Here is a 21,903-nt window from a genome sequence, read left to right on the forward strand (position 1 = left end):
TGCTGCCACAGAGCTTGTCTGTGCTGCTGCATACAATAAAGTCGAATCTCTGTAGTGCCGTGATGCGCGGGGTTTCCCTCCCGCCCACTCACTGATGCGGCTCTGGTGCACCCCGTTTGGTATGCAGCCTATAGCCCCATGAGATGCAATAGCCTCCTCGTTCAATCAGAGCCTCAGCAAGGCATTCAGTGGAAACCCGTCGATGCACATACACTGAAGATGTGGGAGGGCAGGAAACACTTAAAAAATAAGAAATGTAATTTGGAGGCAGTGCTGAGAGGAATGACTCAGGTCTGTGATAGATTGCCGGTCCGGCAGTGATGCCTCTGTGTGTCGCCCTCCCTAAACCTCTGATGTGATGTTGACACATGCCACACACAAACACACACACATACACACACACACACACACACACACACACACACACACACACACACACACACACACACACACACACACACACACACACACACACACACACACACACACACACACACACACTGTGGGCGCTCTGTGATGTTGACCTGCAGCCCTGAGGGGGATGCTGGGCTGTGATGGGATGATGGGACACTTCAGCCTGCAAATATGTGGCTGTACACATGCTCAAAACCATCTCTTGTTAAAATGACATAATTATTTTGTAGTTTCCCAGCACCAGCATGTTGACCATGGTGTGCTGTATGGAAAAGTCAACACAGCAGAGCGTACATCAAGCACTGACATTAATTAGAATCATTGTTAGAAAGTCATGCACATCCATGAATCAATAAATATATTTGAACAGATTAAGGACAGCTGTAATGTGACAGGGAGTCATAGCCTGAGAGTATACATTGATAACCCAAAACAATTATTCAGTTTTCATTGGATAGAGAACGAAACATAGTTAGTGACAGTGGGACTAGACAAAATAATCTTAAACTTAAGGTTAATTTATATTTTTCTGAGAGCTTTGGAGCATGACACATGGTTGAAATTGGGACATGCAGTGGAAAACTATAGTGATTAGTCTTAATATTGACATTAAAACGATGGTCTTTATAGCACATAGCACATTTTATGATATTGTGTTCTAATATTTATATTCTAATAACGGACTAGGAAATGCTGAACAAGACTTTAGCTACAATTCTGAATTCTGTTCTTTATGAAATAATGTGCTGATTGTTTACTTTTTATCAATTAATGATTCGGTCTATAAAATTAGGGAAAATGTCTATCCCAGTTCGAAGAAATACATAAAACACAATAAACTACAGTAATTGCAAAGCTAGTACAAGGTAAAGTGTGTGAAGGTGAAACCTGTTCACATGAACTCCATGGTTATCTTTTTTAAAGGCATAGGACAACATTTTGTTGAGTGCTTGTATCTATTCAAGAAAGAAGGTCACATACTTTATGACATTGGTATTGGTGGGGACCACTGAGGAGTGGTATGATTTAGATGTGGTTCTCAGGGACATATTTTAATCACATAATCTTGAATATTAGCTTCAGTGGAATTTCCTGTCCACCTCGCCTATATTTGCTGTAAAGGGCAAAGTCCACATGCATTGTGTTGGTTCTTAACAGTGAGACACAATGTCTGCACATGCTAAGAGCACAATAGGAATCGGATCACCTGTGATTGGTTGTTATATTTTCTGAGTGGATATGCAGGTTCTTGCTGTTCATTATGTATCATTATGTTTTTTTGCACTTGTGGAAAGTTGTTTTGGATAAAAGCGTAATGTAATGTGATGTAAAGTGATTGAGTCGATGTTTTGATCTTTTTATTGTTATTGGATTCTGTAATTGGTGCAGCTGATGAAGGTTTTTTAGGGTTTTACAGGTAAAGTAACTTTCTAATAAGAAACCTTAAAAAATTCAAATTGTCACCAACAGCTTCTGACAATTCTTACTATCATTAACAACTTGCACACAGGATGTGTTTATACTACCCACCATTTTTGACAGACCTGAACATTATTCTAAATTATGGCTTATAACTCATATGAAACATTAATACAATAATGATGATTTCAACTGTATACAACATGGTTATGACACAACACCAGCAGCTAATTGCAAAGTTGCTGAAGTACCTCTGCAGGCTTTACGAGCGCTAGATTTCAGTTATTGTCAGGTTGACCTTTTTTTGTCAAAAGGTTTATTTGATAAATGCAGTTGTTTTGGCTCATAGCCAGGATTTTTTGGAAGTGTGTGGGTCGTTGAGAGCTTGCTGTCAGAAATGAACTCGTTTTAATGTTTTAGTTTCTCGAAGTCCGTGTTTAAGTTAATGTCATGACCATCTTAAATTCCCTCACCAATCATGATCTTCAAGCAAAACGACTCTTCTGACGCCAATCTTTTCAAACATGTTTTTTGACTTGTTTGACTGTTGATACCTAGTCCACCTGCTGAAAACAGCTGCTTGTCTTTTCTGCAGGATCTTTATTCATTGATCCATTCTGGAGGCCCGCCAAGACACTTATCTGTCCTCCAAACACTGAATTTCATTGTGCATCTGTCTCCTGTGTGCCATAGTTACGCTGATGTATCCACATACAGTGTGATAAAACTGAAATGACAGGCTAATCTTAAAAGAAAATTCATAATCCATTAGCGACCCCTTGGCTTTAAATTACTCATGCATTTTAGTTGATACTCTGATTAAAGGTTAAAATGTATACACACACACACACACACACACACACACACACACACACACACACACACACACACACACACACACACACACACACACACACACACACACACACACACACACACACACACACACACACACACACACAAGCACTTTCAAAGGATTCCCTCTCTCCATTAGCCGGAAGTGCAGCAAAAGACAAAGTGCAGTACAATGTGGCAAGCAGCAGTTAAACAGGAATGAGTGCCATGAAATATTCAGCCATGTTGGTGAAAGGAGAGGGAGCTGTTTATAACCTGAATGTCTCTCTCTGTTTCTCTCTGGGAAGAAGATGCACAGGCCACAACTGAAATTGGGTTAATGAGATCCAGCCTCTGTTTAAAAACCTCTCCTCTCTTGTCCTTTAAAAGCTTGTCTTGGAGAACACATAACGCACTGAAAAACAAAAGGTTTCCTGAAAGATGCATGTCATAAAAGATCACAAAGAATACTTCTTTTTGATATCTTAGTTTTATCTGTTGATGCTCGCTGACAGCGTTCTTTTCAGATTTGAGATTTGAGATACTCTCAACAGAATATGTGTATGTTTTTCCAACAGCCAGACTGCCTTCACTTGAACTGTCTCACAGTTTTCATCATAAGCCTGAACCGTGCCAGCTCTGTGGTGTAGAATGCAAACTGGCTAAAAATCTCTGTTGTTTCTGGCAAATGAAAGGATCTTGTTTCACACAGACAGCTCTTGTCATGTATGTAATTAATCACATTAAGACACTTGATGATTTATTTAAGATGCATTGAGGTAACCGCGGGTAGAAGGGACATAGAAGATAAGGAGTTAAAGGAGATGCACATTTAGAAATGCATTTGGATTATAAGGATTATGTGGTGTTTTGAAAGGATTTCCACGACATTTCGGTTTACAATATTGCTTTATGAATATTAACAAACACATTCACATTCACTTAATCCATTTAACACAGTTGTTCAGCTCATCTGGACCCGCAGGGCATTTTCCCAGTTAGTGCGGATGATTATCCATCCATGAAATTAAATTAAATGAGAAATCGTCCTATACTTCACTTTGTGACTAAATACCTGCAAGACCAACGGCATTCCCATCAGCTTTGGCTGCTTATTACCACATGTTAGTACTCACCGAGGAACTAAGATTATGAACATGGTAAACAAAAATTAACCTGCTTACATCAGCATTTTAGCTTTGGCATTGTAAGCATGCTGCTGACATTAGCATTTAGCTCAACACCACCATGACTAATTTGCCAACATAGCTTCTCATGCCTTGTAGGATTAAACTCAGATTTTACTCCAAATTATTTTCCTTTGACTTTTTTAGAACCACTCAGATTTTTGTGACTGTGTTTGGGTTGTGCTTGTTTGACAATTATTTTCATTATATGAAAAAATAAAGCCTGGAATTAATGGAAATTTAATCAAGACTCTTTTTCTGTCAGGCTCCACCGGCTTTAGACTTCACAGCTTAGGAAATGGGTGAGGATTATTTTTGGTGATGCAATTTTAATGTAATAGGTTATTTTTAACATGAGTGTATTTCATAACACATCATTAAATAATAAAGCAATTTCCCAGAAAATGTCAGTTTAACGCAACAGTGACCACAGTACTGCTACTGTGTTTCATCTGCTCTGTGCGCAGGAGAACCGTCTTTCTTTTATGCATTTCTCCCTGTGCACTGACTGAAAAACAACACTTACAGAAGACGTAACTGGCATTGAAGTCATCACCGAACACCTGATTTGACTTTCCTGCGACAACTCCCCAAATCTGCTTTCCCCTTCCTGCTAGTCTTTTATTCCTTCAGTCACACCCACAAACAAATCATCCATTTTCCGTCTTAAGATCCGTGCTCTCTCTCCGCTGGTTTTGTTAGGAGGAGTGGCAGCCTTTTCCTGAGCCCAAGCTGCCCTTTCCTCTTAATTAGTGGGTGAAATGACACAAACAACCCATCAATTCGGGGACAATGAAGCAGCATACACGTAAGACTGAGTTCAGTGAAGGTGAAAGGAGCAAAAAGTAGAAGGAGTGCTGGGTTGTATAAGACAAAACAGCTGACAGCAAAACTCTAGATAACGTTTTTAGAGGCACTAACTCTGTTGGTTTGTTTTTCCTATTTTCTGCTCCATTGAACGCTGCGGTGAACTGTCGAGGCCTGCAGGCTTAATAAGTCATTACTGGTGATGGCTCCTGAGAGAGCTGTAATCTTACGGTGGCTGTGACATGAGTGCTCCATGGCTGTAAGAAGAAGAAGAAGAAGAAGATGGACCTTTATTGATCCCAGAAGGGAAAATTCAGTTTTCCACTCCAAAACAGTTACATGCACACATGCATTTGGGAGGATTCAGAGCGGAGAGGAAGCCAGTCTAGCCGGTGCTAGGGAGCAGATGAGGGTTTGATGCCTTGCTCAAAGGCACCTCGACAGTGGCCCAGGAGGTGAACTGGCTCCTCTCGAGTACCAGTCCACTCCATATTATTATTATTTGTTTGGTCCGATCGGGACGTGAACCGGCGACTCTTCAGACCAAAGTCCAGGTTCCCACAGACTGAACCGCAGCATTTTAAACGTGAGAGGTGGTTCAGAGGAATTGCTTTACCACCACAGCTGAATGGCAACATTACAGATAAACCTGTGTTTTCAAAATGAGTCATACATTTTTCCACACGGTTCCCATTTCATTCTCCAAACTACCAGCCAATTATTGCTGAACACTGAGTATTTCAGATTGTTCTTTTCGAGTTCCAGACATTATTTATCCACGCACTTCAGCTGAAGCATATTCACATTTAAGTATTTACATTTTTTTTTGTAACTTCCTGTAATCAAAAGTATACAAGTGTGGAAGTGAGACCCTGAACTTCAGCTCTCTTTTTTTCATTCTCTAAACAATTGATTTGTGTCTAAAAACTAGTGCAACACCTAGAATGCCTTGCAGGAGAGATTGTCAGAAAGTATGTGATGTTAATACCATTTGAGCAATAATTCCTTCTAAATGACAGCCTTTTTTCTTCTGCAGCACTTACTAGTTTGGTTTTGGCAATGTTATTAAGTCGACCTTCTCTCTTGTGCTATAACACTCATCTCCAGTCCAAGCATGAAATATTTGTTAGACAGCCAGTTTAGAGATTAGATCAAAGGATTGGCTGCTGTTCCCGTGGATCTGTCTCTCAGCTGCAGCCTGACATCTCCGCCCTCCCTGTAGACTCATAATCAGAGACAAAAGGCCAAATCTGGCGGGGACAGAATGCTAGTCACCGTTATGCAAAGTCTCCGGCTTGACGCAGGTGAGTTATTCACATCGCTGTCCAAAGTCACCTCATTACCTTTAGAGTCACTCAACTAATTAAGGTTGCAAATTGGATTCTGACTGACACCGTGTCAATGATGGTGGCTGTGTTTCAGAGGACTTATTGACATGCAGAGAGTCCGGAGGATAAAGAGGAGTGTTTGCAGACAGCTCCTCGCTTGATTGGTAGTGACATGGACAGTGTGTCTGACAGGTCGACAGGCTGAGAGAGGTTATTAGTGCACTGCAGTGGTGTGGATATGCTATCTGCCCTGAGGTGTGTGTGTGTGTGTGTGTGTGTGTGTGTGTGTGTGTGTGTGTGTGTGTGTGTGTGTGTGTGTGTGTGTGTGTGTGTGTGTGTGTGTGTGTGTGTGTGTGTGTGTGTGTGTGTGTGTGTGTGTGTGTGTGTGTGTGTGTGTGTGTGTGTGTGTGTGTGTGGAGAGATGGACACAGAGAGGTCACCACTTCAGTGAAAAGTACACATATACTTTCCGCTCAGACAAACACGTCATGTATCATTGAAGATGTTGCGTCCTCCATCCCAGTGTCTCTTTCTAGAAACCTCTCCTGTCTCCTCCAGCGCTGCCAGATCTCATCTTCAGCTCCCTGTGAAGACGATGTCCGCCCATTGATTATACCTTGCTGTGAACACAGTTCCTACATCCGATCTCAGGAAGAGGATTACATGCAGGCAGATGCACGGTTGAGCAGGATGAATCCTATTTGCTTCAATGCCTTTAAATTGTGACACACTGTGCGTGCTGGAAACTTTCTCAAGTACAACATCATCATATATCTTTGTCAGAATTTGCACAGCACTGTTGTTAAAGACACAGTTTTTTTATAATAAAGCTCTCAGACTTTTGTAGCTCCTGGTAGATGTGATTGGGTTGACTGTAGCCTTTATGTGAAATATATGTTGAGAGCGTTGTCCTTCATCGCTTCCTCTTACTTCAAAAAGCAATTGAATTTGATGTCTGCTGAGTTTTGCTGCACTTTAAACATCGCTTTATCTGTCATTGTCGTGATGTTTCCCCCTGGAGTAAAGCCTTTTAACACCTGCCTGGGCTTCAAAGTCCAGTTTGTCTGCTGTCTGGTGTGATTCATCCTTTTTTCCCCTGCTTTTTCATGAATGGATGGTTTACATGAAAAGCTAAAATATTAAAGGAAATATTTCAAATCAGATCACTAGCAGTAAATAGGTAGGAATTCAATCCAAAGCAACTGATTTTATCACTTACATGAGTCAATACAATACTAAACCTACTAATATGTATGCTTTTATTTTAAAGAAGGATCAAATAGGAAAAAGGGTGTGTCAATAAATTCCATTAAAAGGTCAACATGTGTCAGTCAGCTCTCCCCAATATAGTCTCTTTACACTGTTCAATAATCTATAGTTTCACTTTTGGTAAAAGGCTCTGTAAATATTACTTAATAAAAAGCTGCCTTGCACTTTAGTTTTGACGCTCTTAAGATATGCAGAATAATAGTGCTGGTCTAGTGGGTATTAACTGCAGCATATGTTTTTTTAAATTGTTTTTAGAAGACAATGGAGCAATCAGAGAAATAAACCCCACAGACATTACTCATTTGTGGGATCAATTCATTTCTGGTTTTGATCTTTTAATGGGAGTTATGAACAAAAGGAAAAATAAAGAACACCTCCAGACTTATCCTTTGATTAACTTGAATGACATCCTCTTTGCGTCCAGCACTTCCATATCGTTCAGGAGGTTGTGATCACGACTTGAATGTTGATGCGAGGAGTATGTGAGTATATTAAACAAGTGGTAATTATGGTAACTCCCACATGGCATGAATGAGGCATGCATGGTTATTGGGTGTTGATTAGAGACCCAAAATCATCCCCGTCTTGTACCAGCAGACACTCATATCAGTATAGCTTATATTCTCTTGCGTTTACCATGGCACTGGTGTATCCACCTATGAGATATATCATTATGATTGATGAATCATTAATGTTCTCTACACTTAATGCATGTCTGAATGTATATGTGGATCATATAAGAGGCTGTGTTGGCTGCCTGCAGCCGCAGGAGGAGGTCTCTGGCAGAGCTAAGGTGACCTGCTGTTTAATGGTCACCAGAGATGCTCTCTGCCACTCATCATCCCTGTCTACTGCCGCCTCACATTAATGATTCAGAAAGAAAATGTACAGCATCCTGTAAATTACCTCTGGGGGATTTAAGGGTCATAAATTACAACAAAGGAGAAGATGCATGGTGCATTAAGGACTGTAGTTCCTGCTCAAGAAAACCATCCAAGAAAAAGGTTTGGTTTTTGTTGCTGTCTCTTACATAGAACTGCAATTTATATAATTGATTAATAATCTCGTGATGCTGCTCTTAACACTGTTGCTGCCTTTGTCAACATGTTGTGGTAGGGAACATGCTAGAAAACTTATCTGGAAAAGCCCCAGCCTCCCAGGATATAAAGAATGTGCTGATATAAGGTAAAATATCCACCCTATGATTTATTTGCTTTCAGGCTAAAAAGATATCTCCTGCCCTTCGCTGAAATAACAAGGCTAGAGCTAAAGTTGTGGCTGATTATTTTTCCATATTAAAAGGCATGTGGGTGACCCACATTTCTGCAGAAATACACCACACACCATATCGTTTCTCTCAACCTCATTCATCCCACTTTTCTCTCACTGGAAGATTGAGTATAGTAACTGCATTTGCACAGAGAGAAAGGTGTGTGTTATACCGATAAGTTGTTGCTGCCTTCTGCAATGAAAATTGAAGTTCAGAAGTGAAGAGTGAACAAGTAAGAGAAATATGAGCTGCGGAGTGTGCAGGGTCTTGAGAGATGAGTCAGGGAAAAATGCACAGTTGTATGTAGGGCTCCATCCATCAGATATATCCACTCAACCTTTAAACGTGTGTGTGTGTGGGTGTGGGGGGGGGGGGCATGCACATCCTGGATAGGTTGCCAATCAATCACAGAGATGAATCATAGATCTTTAACATTCACAACTATGTATGATTTTTAGGAGCTTATTAACTAATTGCTTGCAAATCTGCCAAAATTATATATCAGATTCCAGGTTATGATCTGATACTCTCTGGTATACTGTGATATTCTAAGCAAGGCAATTATTTTAGCATTAAACACACAAGATTCTATATCAGAACAGTTTGAACGGCATTTGCATTTATCACAGTCCCTGCACAGCACTATTACACATGCACTCAAGAAAAGAACATTTACCTATTTATATCCGTAAAACATACATTTAAAGAGCTTGCAGAAGTCTTCGGGTAAAAAAAGTGAAACAAATATTTAAAGGCAGAATTCCCCTATACATTTTACACTCTAAATAAAAGGGAAGTAATCAATACAGTAGCACAAACGATAACATTGTGATACAATAAATGTATTGATTTTCTTCCACCTCTACAAGTGATCGAACCTGCATGTCTTTGGACTGTGGTAGAAAGCCAGAGAAAACCCACACAGGGGAAAGGATATACACGCTGTTCTCGTTTGTTTCCTGACCCTAATGACATGGTTGGATGAGGGCGTATATTGAAAAGAATATTGTGTTATGTGAAACTTAATGCCCAAATAACCAAATCACCATCCCAAAGACTTCCAGACAAACCAGAGTTCCAGTTAGCAACCACACCAGCTTAAGAGGTCTTACCGTCACTGTTTTACTTGTATTAAATTACAATTTCAATTCAAAACAAAATAACAAACCACTGGAGAGACATATGTTTGTTGTTTAAATCACAGGAGTGCTGATTGCTAGAGGGAGAAATGTTTCAAAGTCATGTTGAGTTTCAAAAGTGCTGCCCAATATAATAATGATAATAATTTTAAAGCCTCATTGAACTGTTGTTTCATACTGGGCTGCTATTTGCAGAGTGTATCATCCAAAGCCAAACATAACCGGGTGTATGAAGCACAGTGTTGCAATGACAGAACATAATAAAGTAAAATGAGTCATCTTGCAATCTTTTCCTCTTGAAGCTCTTTCCATTTGAAGGTTTTCCTTCTAGCTGAGATTAGTGAACTGAAGGACTGAAGTTCTTGTGATGTGCAGCCATCGTGTGACCTTCGTTTCTGATCGTTTCTTTTCCCGATGAACATTCAGTAATAAATGGATGATCCCAAGTACATTTCTCATCCATGTCTACTTTGCTTTACTGCCAAGTGGTGCTCAGTTCCTCCCAGCACACCTGTGGTCTTTAATTGGCAGATTGATTCTGCTGTCTGTAAGCCCGACCACCTGCAGAAAACACCAGACCGACTGGTGGTAAAATGCCAGAGTTACGAAACACCGAGCACACCACCTGTGGCTCTGTGGCCAGATGTCCTGGGTGGAGCAAAGACTCAGTGACAAACGATCCATTATAGGTTGGAAAGACAGTGCGAAAAAGATAGACTTTCAACCTTCCCTGACTAGAAAGCAAGCAAAATGAGTCACTGTGCTTTCTCTGAGAGTTTCCTCTGGGCTACAGTATTAATGCAGAGCTGAAAAGTGAGTGTGTTTCCTCTGCACAGAAGCCAAACTTTAACTGCCTGGTGTTTGCTCAGGGCAGAGAGAGCAGGAATGTGTGCGGTGTGTACTCAGGGAGGACTGCGAGGGGACGCACGCCTACTGCAACACAATACAAACTCTGAGATACTGTGGTGCTCTCACAGCATGACTGTTATATGAGAGATGCTCAGATAAATATTAGTTTTGCTTTATTAATGTTGTTGACCAAGTTTAAGTCAGCAGTATCAGGTGGCTGCTTGGATGTTCTGTTTGGTTTTGGCTTTCTACTTTACACACTCCACTACTTGCCAGTTTATTAAATCTGAAATGAAAACCAATGCAGTGTAATATACACAATTAATCCTACCCTCACGAATGTTATCATTTCATTTTCTGTGTTTATCATAGTGATATGAATAAGGGCCAACTAAATAATAGATTTACCAATATTTTCAACTCGAAAGTTTCAACCGAAACTGCACATTATAACTTTATGAAGGTGCACCTAATAAGCTGGCAAACTTACATTTGATTTTGACCAATTTTAAAATTCAATCCAGGTTGTGTTGTAAAAATGCTCATGATGTTTCTGGCTCACATCACTGACCTTTTATCTTTAAAGTGATATCGTGGTACAAAGTGTTTGTCTCAGAACAACTCGCAGTCAAGGAAGTAACTCACAGCATCATTAAGTCAGAATACATTTAGCAGGTCAGAAAGACAGAATATGAAAGCTGCTCATTACACAGACATCAAAGGTCTTTTAGCTTCCCTGGCTCTAAGGTCAGTCAATCCATCACTGGGGTCCTAATTTTAATATCTCAAGATCTACCAAATGAATTGGCACTACACTTTGAACAGGGATTTATTCTCCTTCCACTATAAGTTTGACATTTGTGCTTAAGAGTAAAACGTTATTCATACAGTCATCCAGTGCCAACAGCAAGTCTAAAGTGTCCACCATTGCCAAGTACCTACTAAATGAGTCACGCTTTCAGCCTCAGCTGCATGTTATGTTTAGTGCTAATTGCAAAGGCGAATGCTAAATGCTAATGTTATCATGCTGACGTTAGCAGCATTGCTCCGGCTCAATGCAGCCTGACAGAGCTGCTAGCATGTCTGTAAACTATTCTTGTTCCAAGAGAGTGAATAGTTCAGCAACGCATATTGGTATTCAGGAGTGTGAGTCTCTCAAATGCAAAGCTATCTGTATATCATTATTATTTCTTCTTTTAAATCCCCATCTTAAGCAAAAGGTGAAGGAACATTTCTTCATTGGCTACAATGCAGCTGCAGTTGAGCTTAAAATGCCATAATCACTGATGTCATGGTGTGCTTTTGGTTGCAAATGAAGCTGAGATAATGTCTGCCGGTTCATTAGTGCTAATTCATGTAAAGTGAGGGGAAGAGGCGAGAGAAGAGAGGACGAGGATGAAAGGGACAGTAATGAATATGGACTGAAGGAGGCTGGTGTGGGCTTATGCATATCCCTGCACTCCATTCAATTTTTATTTCCTGACTTCATCAGCCCCTGCACAAGCAGAATTCTGTCCCTCAGTGGCTCATGTACCCCATTTTTATTACTTACCGATATTCATGGTCGATTTTTATAGACAGCATGGAAAGCCATTTTTGTGCCAATCAGGTTATTCACTGCAGTGCACTTGATCAGGCACTGCAGCTAGATTGGTAATTGAGTCTGTGTGTCAGTGTGTGTTCATGTGTAGCATTCAAATCAAATCATTTTTCTGTCCTAAAGTGGCACCAGGGACTCTTAGCAGTTCTCATCAAGGCTACAGTAGGAATGACTTTTTTATTTCTTCACACTGTTCGCTATGGTTATTTGTCATAATACAGGCAGCTGTATCTAATGTTATACACACTTTAAATGTAAGGTGGTTTATTCCCCAGCTCCTCCAGTCCATATGTCATAGTGTGTTTTTATTAGATATTGAACTTCAAACTGCTCTATATGTCTCTCGCTCATCAGAAACAGTAACATCTTGAGCAACATTTTTACTACATTCTTCACACGGGCCTACTATGAGGAGTGTGTTTCAAGGGGCTCCAGCACCGGATTGTTTTCTTAAAACCCTATAATCTTTAATACGATTTTTAACTTTATTCTCCCATCAGCCTCTCAAGAAATATTTCCATCTATGACCGCCCTCATCATTGTCACCTTGGGTTGTTGTATGCTTCTACTGCTGCTCCATCCAACCAATACTTGTTAAGATATTTAGTGTAGACCAAAGTGGAGGACGGAAAGACTGACATTTCGATTCCTACAGCCTCACTCGTATAGCTAAAATGTCAGACTCTTTGAGCAAAAGTCTCCCAATCCCAATTAATATTATGTGGATGTGTGTTTTGGCACGCAGGTGTGCAGATAATTAGAACAAGTCTTGTCATTAAATGAGGAAAAGATGGATCTCTGCAAATAGAAGCTGAGACATGTGGGTGTTGTGCTCTAAATGTCAGGCTTGGAGTCTAATTGTGTGCTTGTTAAGCTGCTGTGGAGCTTTTAAATGTCCACTAATTATTTTGCTCCCTGTTATAAATCCTGTCAATCATTTTTGTATTATAATAATTGTATTTTTGACACTGGCAACAAAAAAATAAGCAATTTAACCAGGAATAATGCCAGCTAAGTTTTACACTTTTTTTTCTTGTGTCTGTTTGACGTCATATAGACTTTCTGAGAGGGGTCCCCTTTTGCCATCCTCAAGAAACAGAACACCAGAGGAGATCACACTGAAAAACTGGATGGACAAAGTTCAGACTATGCCAGCGATCCAATCTTAAGCAGTAAAATTACTGGAGCGTTTTCCAGCATAATGTAGTTCTCTCTAAACCTCCTCCATGCAACATCTTTGCTTAGCTGATTTCACCAGCAGCGAGTAGACTGAAGGACCAATGGAGCAGGTCGAGGAGGATCTGAACCTCTCCTTTCTGCTGGAACATGAAAGAGACATGATCCTGAAGGTGCTGCAGAAGGATGAGAAATTGAGGAAACGTGAGGAGAAGAGGATAAGGTGAGTACTTCAGCATCACCTTTTAAACTCATGTTCAACTCACTCAGAGTTTCCTCAATGCCTCCTCTTCTTTTCTTTCCGACAGAAAGCTAAAAAATGAGTTGCTTGAAATTAAACGCAAAGGGTCCCGTCGGCAACAGGAGCTCGGGGAGCGACAGTGCGCACGCTGCCTCAAGAGTTTGGGCCTTATCTTCGACCGCGGAGATCTCTGCGAGGATTGTCAGCTGCGCGTCTGCAATGACTGCCGAATTTCAACTCCTAAAGCACGCCAGTGGAGGTGTAGCGTTTGCGCCAAGATTTCGTAAGTGCCATGACTACCAAGGACCAGAACAGCTTAGTGTTTAGAAGAGGAATGGACTCCAGATGGCTAGGATCAGATGGTCAATGACAGACATCTGTCTCCATTTGTCTGTGAGGGCCTTGGGGGTTTCAGGGCTGCCATCTTCTACATGACTTTAAAAAAGAATTCACCAAACTCTCCCTAAATACTTATTTAGTGTTTCTGGTGTCCTATCTGTAATCAAAGTCAACATTCACACAACAAAAGTACCAATCGATCCGGGAAGTAGCAGAGATGCCAATTCATTCACTGCAGCCAGTATATAAAAAATACACTTTGCCCACAAGAGGTTTTGGAGTCTGTAAGGGCAAGAAGTAAAACTTTTTCTAAACTTTTGGCTTATGCAAATGTTTTAGCTCTATACACCTACACAAGAAACCTAAGGCTAAAGACATATGCTGAAAATCACCATTAGAAACTCAAGCAGACAGACGGAGGGAAAGTCATTCTTCATTACGGGTACCTGCAGGTCCTGAAAAGTCTAAAAACACAATCCGTAAACAAGAAACTAAATGTTTTTGTGTCTCACAGTAGGACATTATGTTGGTTACAAAAGGTTTTTCTTAAAAATAATTTGTGGACCTTAAAAAAAGACTTTATTTTAAATATTGGTTAATCCATCCATCCACTTCCTGTTGTTATCCAGGAGAAAGGCATGATTAAAGATGAAGGAATTAATGTTGCATACAGCTGGGAAGTTAAAGTTAAATATATTAAACACTGTGAAGTTATTCTACACACTTACAAAAGAAAAGTATGCTATATTATCCCTCCTGGTTTTGTTTCATATGTTCCGTTATAACAATGAAACCATTTAAATTGTATTGTACTTGCTTATAAAGAACTCATAAAATGTATATCTTTTAAACTTATTGAACACAAGATATCCCAAAGCTTTGGTGTATTTCTCATTAAGTGTTTATTGAGTGAGGTGGGTGTTGTGTTTGCAGGGAGCTGAAGGTGGTGACAGGTGAATGGTTCCTGGAGGAGCGATCAAAGCGCTTTGAGCAGGGAGTGGCGAGCAGTGACGTGATCAAACAGACAATCATGAGTAGCCCGACCAGTGAGTTACACCTCTAATGTTACCAAAACCACAATGATATGTGAGGTAGTGTGGGACATGTTTTCTGTTTTTGATCCACAGTCACTGACAAAAAGTCGACAGAAAACCCATCAGCCACTTCTGAGTCAGAGAGACCCGACACCCCAAAATCCAAAAAAAGTGCTGTACTCAACCTTGTGGATGGGGCCAGGAGGAAAGGGTAAGCAGTGGAAATACCGAACAAAACAGCTCCATTTATGTTCCTTCAAAAGTTCAAGGGTTTTTATTGTTATAAAGTATGCTCAGCAGCTGCAGTTTATCAATGGCAATGAAAATCTTAGGTCCAAACACATACATATCTGAATTTAATAGGGTTGACTCTCATAAAATATCCAAGATATGCAGTAAGCCGTAAGCACAGGGCGTACAGCGTAAAATATACCCAAACGGTATGTGATAGAGCAATCTGCAGTGTGTTGAGGACTTGCTTCAGTACAAAGGCATTAGAAAGATCAGTTTATTTGATTTTACAGAGACTCTGAATGCATTTTGAAATACATCTGGCCGAGCAGAACAGCAGTAATTTAATTGTGTAGGCTAGCATTGCTCCTCATCTCGGCTGCACTCTGATGGTTCCTGAAGGCATCACGGTGATTCAGACTGAGAAGCAATATGCACAAAAATAAATACTTACAAAACGACAAAAGAAGCTGCAATTTTGCAAATGCCCCTTATTATTTTATTAAATAACCCATTTAATAAAACAATGAAATAATCAGACATCATTTATTCAAACACACTACATTTTGCAACTCAAGTGAAAAAGTTTAGATTTTAAATGTGCATCGAAATTCAGAAAAAAGTAGTGATAGACAATGATCGGATTCACTTAAGTATAGTGGTATCAAGTATAGCGGTAGTAGCTGAGGCTGATGGGAATGATATACGTTTCCAGGTTCCTAATTGATCATGTAAACATAAACCTGCATATGCCTGTAACAGAAGTTCTGCCGGTCCATCCCGTAGATATTGAGATTCGTTAGTATGGACCTAAGTGTGGGACCAACTGATAAACCCACCTTGTCATCTTTGCAGCCAGAGTGGGGGTCGACTACAATGTAGAAGAACCTTTTTTTCATCCTACTAACGACAACAAACAAGAAATTGAAAAAACAGGAAACAAAATAACCTACTTAGTGAAAATAATTTCAAACAATTGAGTTCATTGGATTGTACATTCATCTCTAACAAGACCCCCTTTGCTGTTTGAAAACTGAGTTAGGTTAAATATATAAGGCAAATAAAAGATGATCTGTTTGTGTGTGTGTGTGTGTGTGTGTGTGTGTGTGTGTGTGTGTGTGTGTGTGTGTGTGTGTGTGTGTGTGTGTGTGTGTGTGTGTGTGTGTGTGTGTGTGTGTGTGTGTGTGTGTGTGTGTGTGTGTGTGTGTGTGTGTGTGTGTGTGTGTGTAGAAGGATGAAGATGGAGAAAAAAGGAAACCGAAAGGCCATGAAGCCGGAGAATGGAGTTGACAGCGCCAGTGTCAAAACGGTTTCGGATGGAGACGCTCAAAGCGGGCGAAGTGTTTGCTCTGCACCGAGTCCACGTTCTAACAGGTTTCCATATATTTGTATTAGCAAAGCACAATCAAACAAAGATCTACTGGAAAATAAACAAAAGACAAAACTGAAAATACAAAGATAACACAAATGATATCATTGCTATGTCCGAGTTCACTTTAACTGCTTTTGAATCTTTGAACGTGTTTCTAGATTAATAGTCAATCTCTCTGCACTGACGCAGCCTCATGTCAGTTTCAAGTGAATAGTAACTTTGGTTTTGACTATTTACTTATCTCAATGGGTGATGTCTCTTTGAAAAGTGAACACTTTCAGGCCTCAGGGCAAAGCAGTTGAATGACTTAAGAAGAAACAAACATCAAATAAAAATCCAGAGATATCCTTGACAGTTCTTAAAAGCTCAATCACATTAAAAAAATCCTTTGATTTCTCAGTGCATTTTTATTTAGGCAGCCAAAGAGCCTCAGGCAGGTAAAAACTTCAACCCTTGATGACTGAAAGCAGTTTAAATGTCCGGGGTGTTAAACTTGTTGATGACTGATTTCTCTCTGGTTCTCAGTGTGGTGGCCTTGGAGTCCTCGGGGATGCCCACTGTACTCAACAACCTGCGCTCACAAACTCTGGACAGATCCTCCTCTCTCAGCGACAGCCGGAGGGTCAGGGTCAGCAAATGATACGCAAACAGCAACACACCATGGACAACTAGGCAGATTCAATTGTTGTTTTAACAGCTTGGGTGTGTTTTATTTGTGTTTGCACACAGCCTGATGGAGCAGAGAGCGTTGCCAGTGTAAACTCCAGTGACAGTGTGTCTGAGAAAACAGCTACCGGCCATCAGAGGAAGGATTCAGGGACTCCGACCATTTCTGTCTCCCGAGCCTCGGTTTCATCAGGTACCTCACTACAGCAGATGTTTTTATTTCACCTTCAGCTCCTGCTGTTGTCTCAAAGTTTGAATCACAGTTTTGGCTCTTTCACATCTTTCTGCTCTCCAACTAGTATCTTGTAAAGGACACAATTCTCCTTATGTCAAGAGCAAATATCACATCTTCACAAATACTGCTATTACCTTACTCCTCTCTGTCTGTCTGCTGCTTATGTTGAACTCTAAAGTATAATCTCTTCCAATTTGTCTCTCAGTGCCAGACCCTTTATCCCTACTAGTAACGGCTGCTCAGAAGTGTGTCGAGTTCTTCTGAAGTGGTTATGTTTACCGTAGTTGAAGGTCCACTCACGGCTACAGATGTGTCAGAGCTTATTATCACTATTATAAATACTGAAAATAGTTCATTATCATGAACATAACACATGCTACCACAAGGAATCACTTTATTCAAACTTCAATTCTTGGATGTTTGTTTGCTTTGAAGCCTTTTGAGAAAACCTCATTATAAGCTCTGATTGTACCAGCCCTAAAAGCATCAACATCAGCCCCCTGTGGTTAAGGGGAAAACTATTCATCAATTGGTTTCTGAGGAAATGTAACAACTTGGTGTCATTGGTGTCAGAAGCAAAGTAATAATTCAGCAATAAGAAGTATTAATCTGTGTCTGGAGTGTAGGGCTGAACTTCTCCATACAGAGAAAGACAAGGACACTTCTTTAGTAAACATGCTTATTTATGAAAGATATTATTCAGATCAGGCATTTTATCACCACTGATCTTACTTGGCGCTTTAACTATATATTGCAACCTGCATTTCTTGCTCACAATATTGAGTTTAAGCATGGTTCAGATAACATGGTTACAATCGTTAGTGTCTCCCGTCTTTGTAACTGTCTGCTTGTATTTTGTCTGTGTTTGCCTTCCAGCCCCTCACTCCCTTCAAACTGCATCTTTGAAACATTTTTTTTTCTTCTTTCCTCCTCTGCTCCCCCTTTCTCCCTCTCTCCTCTCCCTGCACCAGATCACAGCCGCTCAGAGATGGACCTGTCAGCGGCGGGGTCTGAACCCAGCGAGGACGCATTCAGTCTCAGGAGCCGCTCCGTCCCCGGCCTCAACGAAGCTGTAAGCGCCATCATCCCCTCTTTCTGCTTCAGCTGAATCTATGTATCACACTGATCATATATTAACACATTCACCACAGGACCAGAAACTCAGCACACAAGCACACATTCTGTTTTTCAATCCCCTTTTTGAATACATACATCTACTATACCGTGTGTCCATATCCAGCTCAGCATCTGTAAACTCAAAGTAAAGCATCACATGTGGAGCTGAATGTTAATTTCACATCAGAGCTCACTTCAAAGAGCATGGCAAACCTCTAAACGTCTGTAGGCTGATAACAGGCTGAGTATCTGATGGTCGGTATAGTGCTGCTTTGTCTTTGTTTTCATTTGCATTCAAAGGGCTGGCACTCCAAACACACACGTATTTTTGTATTCACTCATCCATTCATGATCACAGGTTTACTATAAACCCAATGACATTGTGATTTTACGCATGTACACAAATTGCCACACTCTATCACGCCTTGTCTGGTTGAATTTATGGAAGCTGGCTGCATCCACCCACACAGAGCTACTGTGTGGGAAACTGTATAACGTACAAAGTCGCTTTGGCCAGCTTCCCGTGCCAACCTCCTCTTTTGATTAAATCTGAATGCTGTCATCCGCAGGAGTTTTCTGATGAGGATGCAGAGGAAGACATCGATGCCCTGATGTCGGCTCACAGCAAGACTCCTAGCCGACGCATCAGCAATGCACTGTCATCGGTAAAACCTGTGTTCAAACAAGTACAAATATAGAAGTGTCTTAGAAGCCAATAGTACACTATTTGTACACTGTTCTTTGTCATTTAAAGGCAAACATTCCCTCAAAATTCAAAAGAAATCAAACAGAGATTTATGGAAGTCCTGTATTTTCCCACAAAGTACAAAGACGTACATGTGCACATAGACTCTTCATCACCTGACGTGTGTCTCAGGTGTCTGCTCTATTGTTGACTCATAGTGTGTGCTTTGGGGCAGTGTGTGTCACAAACACCTTCCTCTGCTGCTGCACGCTTGGGGACGACTGGGTTTCAGTGATGTTGTTTTTTATCACACGCATCTTAAACTGGTTGTCTCTGATTACCATGTTTACACTTGGGTACTTAGTCTGGCAGAAATTCTAGTTATTCAAATGGCCTGAATAATTGGGCCCATTTCCTGACTCATACCATGGTCTTTGTTCAGTGTGTGTTTGTTTGTGCGAAGATCCTCACAGATAAACAAGCGAGACAGACGTCCTGCCTGTCTGACATTTACCATGTCATCTCATAAGTGACTAACAGCCGTCACTGAGCCTCTGTTTTCAGTATGAATGGAAGTGGAGGGAGGTGATGTGGGACATTATGCAGATAGCCTGAAGTTGAAATGCACTGTAATATACTCGGCCCGCTGATGATTCATCTCACGCAGGGCTTTGGATATATAATAAAAGCACAACTGTAGTTGGTGCCATTTATGTAACAGTGCAATTTCCGTCAATGGTTAGACCTTTATTTTCAATCTGGGAGAAAAAAAACTGATTTTATTTATTTCATTCTCTCGTGCCTCTCAGGGCTTCCATAGTTTAATATGTTGTTTTGGTCGTAAAACAAGCTGACAAATAAATCCAACCAGCAGTTGTCAAGACTCAAAAACACAAATGTATATCTTCTGGTGAAATTTCAGTCTCTATCATCATTTGAGCCACACTGGCATGACTAAAATATATAAACAAAAATACAAATCTTTATATACAGTGTGTGTGTGTGTGTGTGTGTGTGTGTGTGTGTGTGTGTGTGTGTGTGTGTGTGTGTGTGTGTGTGTGTGTGTGTGTGTGTGTGTGTGTGTGTGTGTGTTCAGTTTTTGCTGGTTCCAGATGAGTTGTAATCTCTGTGGTTCCATCTGATAATCACCATGGTAACCGTATGTAATGTGGTTTCTGGCTGTGCTGCTGCAGACGGGGATTGAGCAGCTCCTCCTCAGGGGCCGGGGGGGTCTGTGCTCGGGGTCTGTCTTTATCACTAACACATCAAAGAGCTCAGATCTCTCTCCTTCTCCTCTCTCTCTTTCCTTCCTGCCCCCTGTTATCTCATAAATGAATCGCTGCTAGTGTTCCACTCCAGGCTCAGAGAGGAGGTGGGGGCACCTCAATGTCCCCGACTCGGACGCTGAGACCGTAAGATTCCTGTTTCAACGTTTCTGCATGCATTTATATTCACAACATTATAACGATGAAAATCAGGGCTAGGCGATGTGACCAAACTCTTCCATCCAGGTATAGACATGTTTTGAATCTTGATAACAACATAAGGATATAACATGTTTTTTTGTAATTCAATAAATAATGTTTCATGAAAAAAAAATACAATAACAATACTGAAGTATTCCCGTAAACACTTCCTGTGTGTGGGATGCAGGATTTGACCAATAAAGCTGAACAAATAAAGTCCAGCATGCTCCGGTTGGAAAACAGTGAACTATAATTTATTTTAACCAACCAAATTGTTATAATGCAACAAACCCCTTTTAGCTCCCTATTATCACAACACATTTATTGTGTATCATGACATTTTGGATTTCAACAATATATGGTCCCATTGAGAGACAATAAATAAGCATACTGAGCCATCCCCCATCTCTGGTTAAAATGCAGGAGAAAAGCACAAAAACAGCTACAAAATTCATCAATGGATGCTGAGTTTTCCTGAATATACCACTATGTTTAGTTTGGCTTTGCTTTTTAATGTGATGTTAGCTACATCTACTTCCATTAAGCTCCTCATTATTTTTTTAGTCATTAATCACACTGGCTCCCAGCAGGATTTAAATGTGGTAGATTTTCCAGCAGAAGATGCACAGCGTGACTCAATTCTCGCTTTCTTTCTTTCCTCAACACTTTTCAGACAGAAATATTATTAGCTAAATCCTGTCCAGAGCTACGACACCGTATGTGTGTCAGACAAAACTACCTGCTGTGCTTGTACTTATTTAGAGTCTTTTGTTGGTGAAATATGTTTTGCAGGTACCAAAATGTGCTCTGCAAGCTCTTTAATTTGGTAGACTATGAAACTGCAGAGGTGCTGCCTCAGGTCAACACACTCACTGTTCGACAGCACATGTCATGTTACTGGTAATATCAAGACCGATTGTTCACTGCTCTTACAAACAGCTTTAACATTCTTTTAACTGTTTGTCTTTTGAATCTATGTTAATTTCACTTTCATATTTTACACTTCCTTCCTTTTATGTAATCTGTCTATTGTTTGACCGAGTGTGTTTTTTGTTTTTGACTTGAGCTAAGCGATGAGGTAAAGAATTGAGTTGTCAAAGTCATTTTTCAATCATAAACTTCTTAATTCCACAATATAAGTTCTGATTGTTTACCGCATTTACATGACATAATAAGTAAAAGTACATTGACTAGGTTTTGGATTTTGGACAAAAGAGATCATTTGG

General features: G+C 40.4%; 1 protein-coding gene across 3 annotated transcripts in view; it reads left to right on the forward strand.

Annotated features, from left to right (window-relative positions):
• Positions 1 to 21,903, forward strand: part of sytl5 (synaptotagmin-like 5) — a 31,693-nt gene that overhangs the window by 3,024 nt on the left and 6,766 nt on the right. Inside the window, exons 2-11 of one of the 3 annotated variants that reach the window (XM_063888585.1) lie at positions 13,174 to 13,515; positions 13,601 to 13,816; positions 14,806 to 14,918; positions 15,000 to 15,117; positions 16,368 to 16,511; positions 17,035 to 17,137; positions 17,239 to 17,368; positions 18,382 to 18,482; positions 19,096 to 19,191; positions 20,558 to 20,623. In XM_063888585.1, coding sequence (XP_063744655.1) covers positions 13,397 to 13,515; positions 13,601 to 13,816; positions 14,806 to 14,918; positions 15,000 to 15,117; positions 16,368 to 16,511; positions 17,035 to 17,137; positions 17,239 to 17,368; positions 18,382 to 18,482; positions 19,096 to 19,191; positions 20,558 to 20,623 — 1,206 coding nt within the window. In that variant the 5' untranslated portion in view covers positions 13,174 to 13,396. The remainder of the gene's footprint in view (positions 1 to 13,173; positions 13,516 to 13,600; positions 13,817 to 14,805; positions 14,919 to 14,999; positions 15,118 to 16,367; positions 16,512 to 17,034; positions 17,138 to 17,238; positions 17,369 to 18,381; positions 18,483 to 19,095; positions 19,192 to 20,557; positions 20,624 to 21,903) is intronic. The other 2 variants (XM_063888586.1, XM_063888587.1) reach the window with 2 other exon arrangements.

Source organism: Eleginops maclovinus, chromosome 7, assembly GCF_036324505.1.
Source record: "Eleginops maclovinus isolate JMC-PN-2008 ecotype Puerto Natales chromosome 7, JC_Emac_rtc_rv5, whole genome shotgun sequence".
Classification (NCBI taxonomy): domain Eukaryota; kingdom Metazoa; phylum Chordata; class Actinopteri; order Perciformes; family Eleginopidae; genus Eleginops; species Eleginops maclovinus.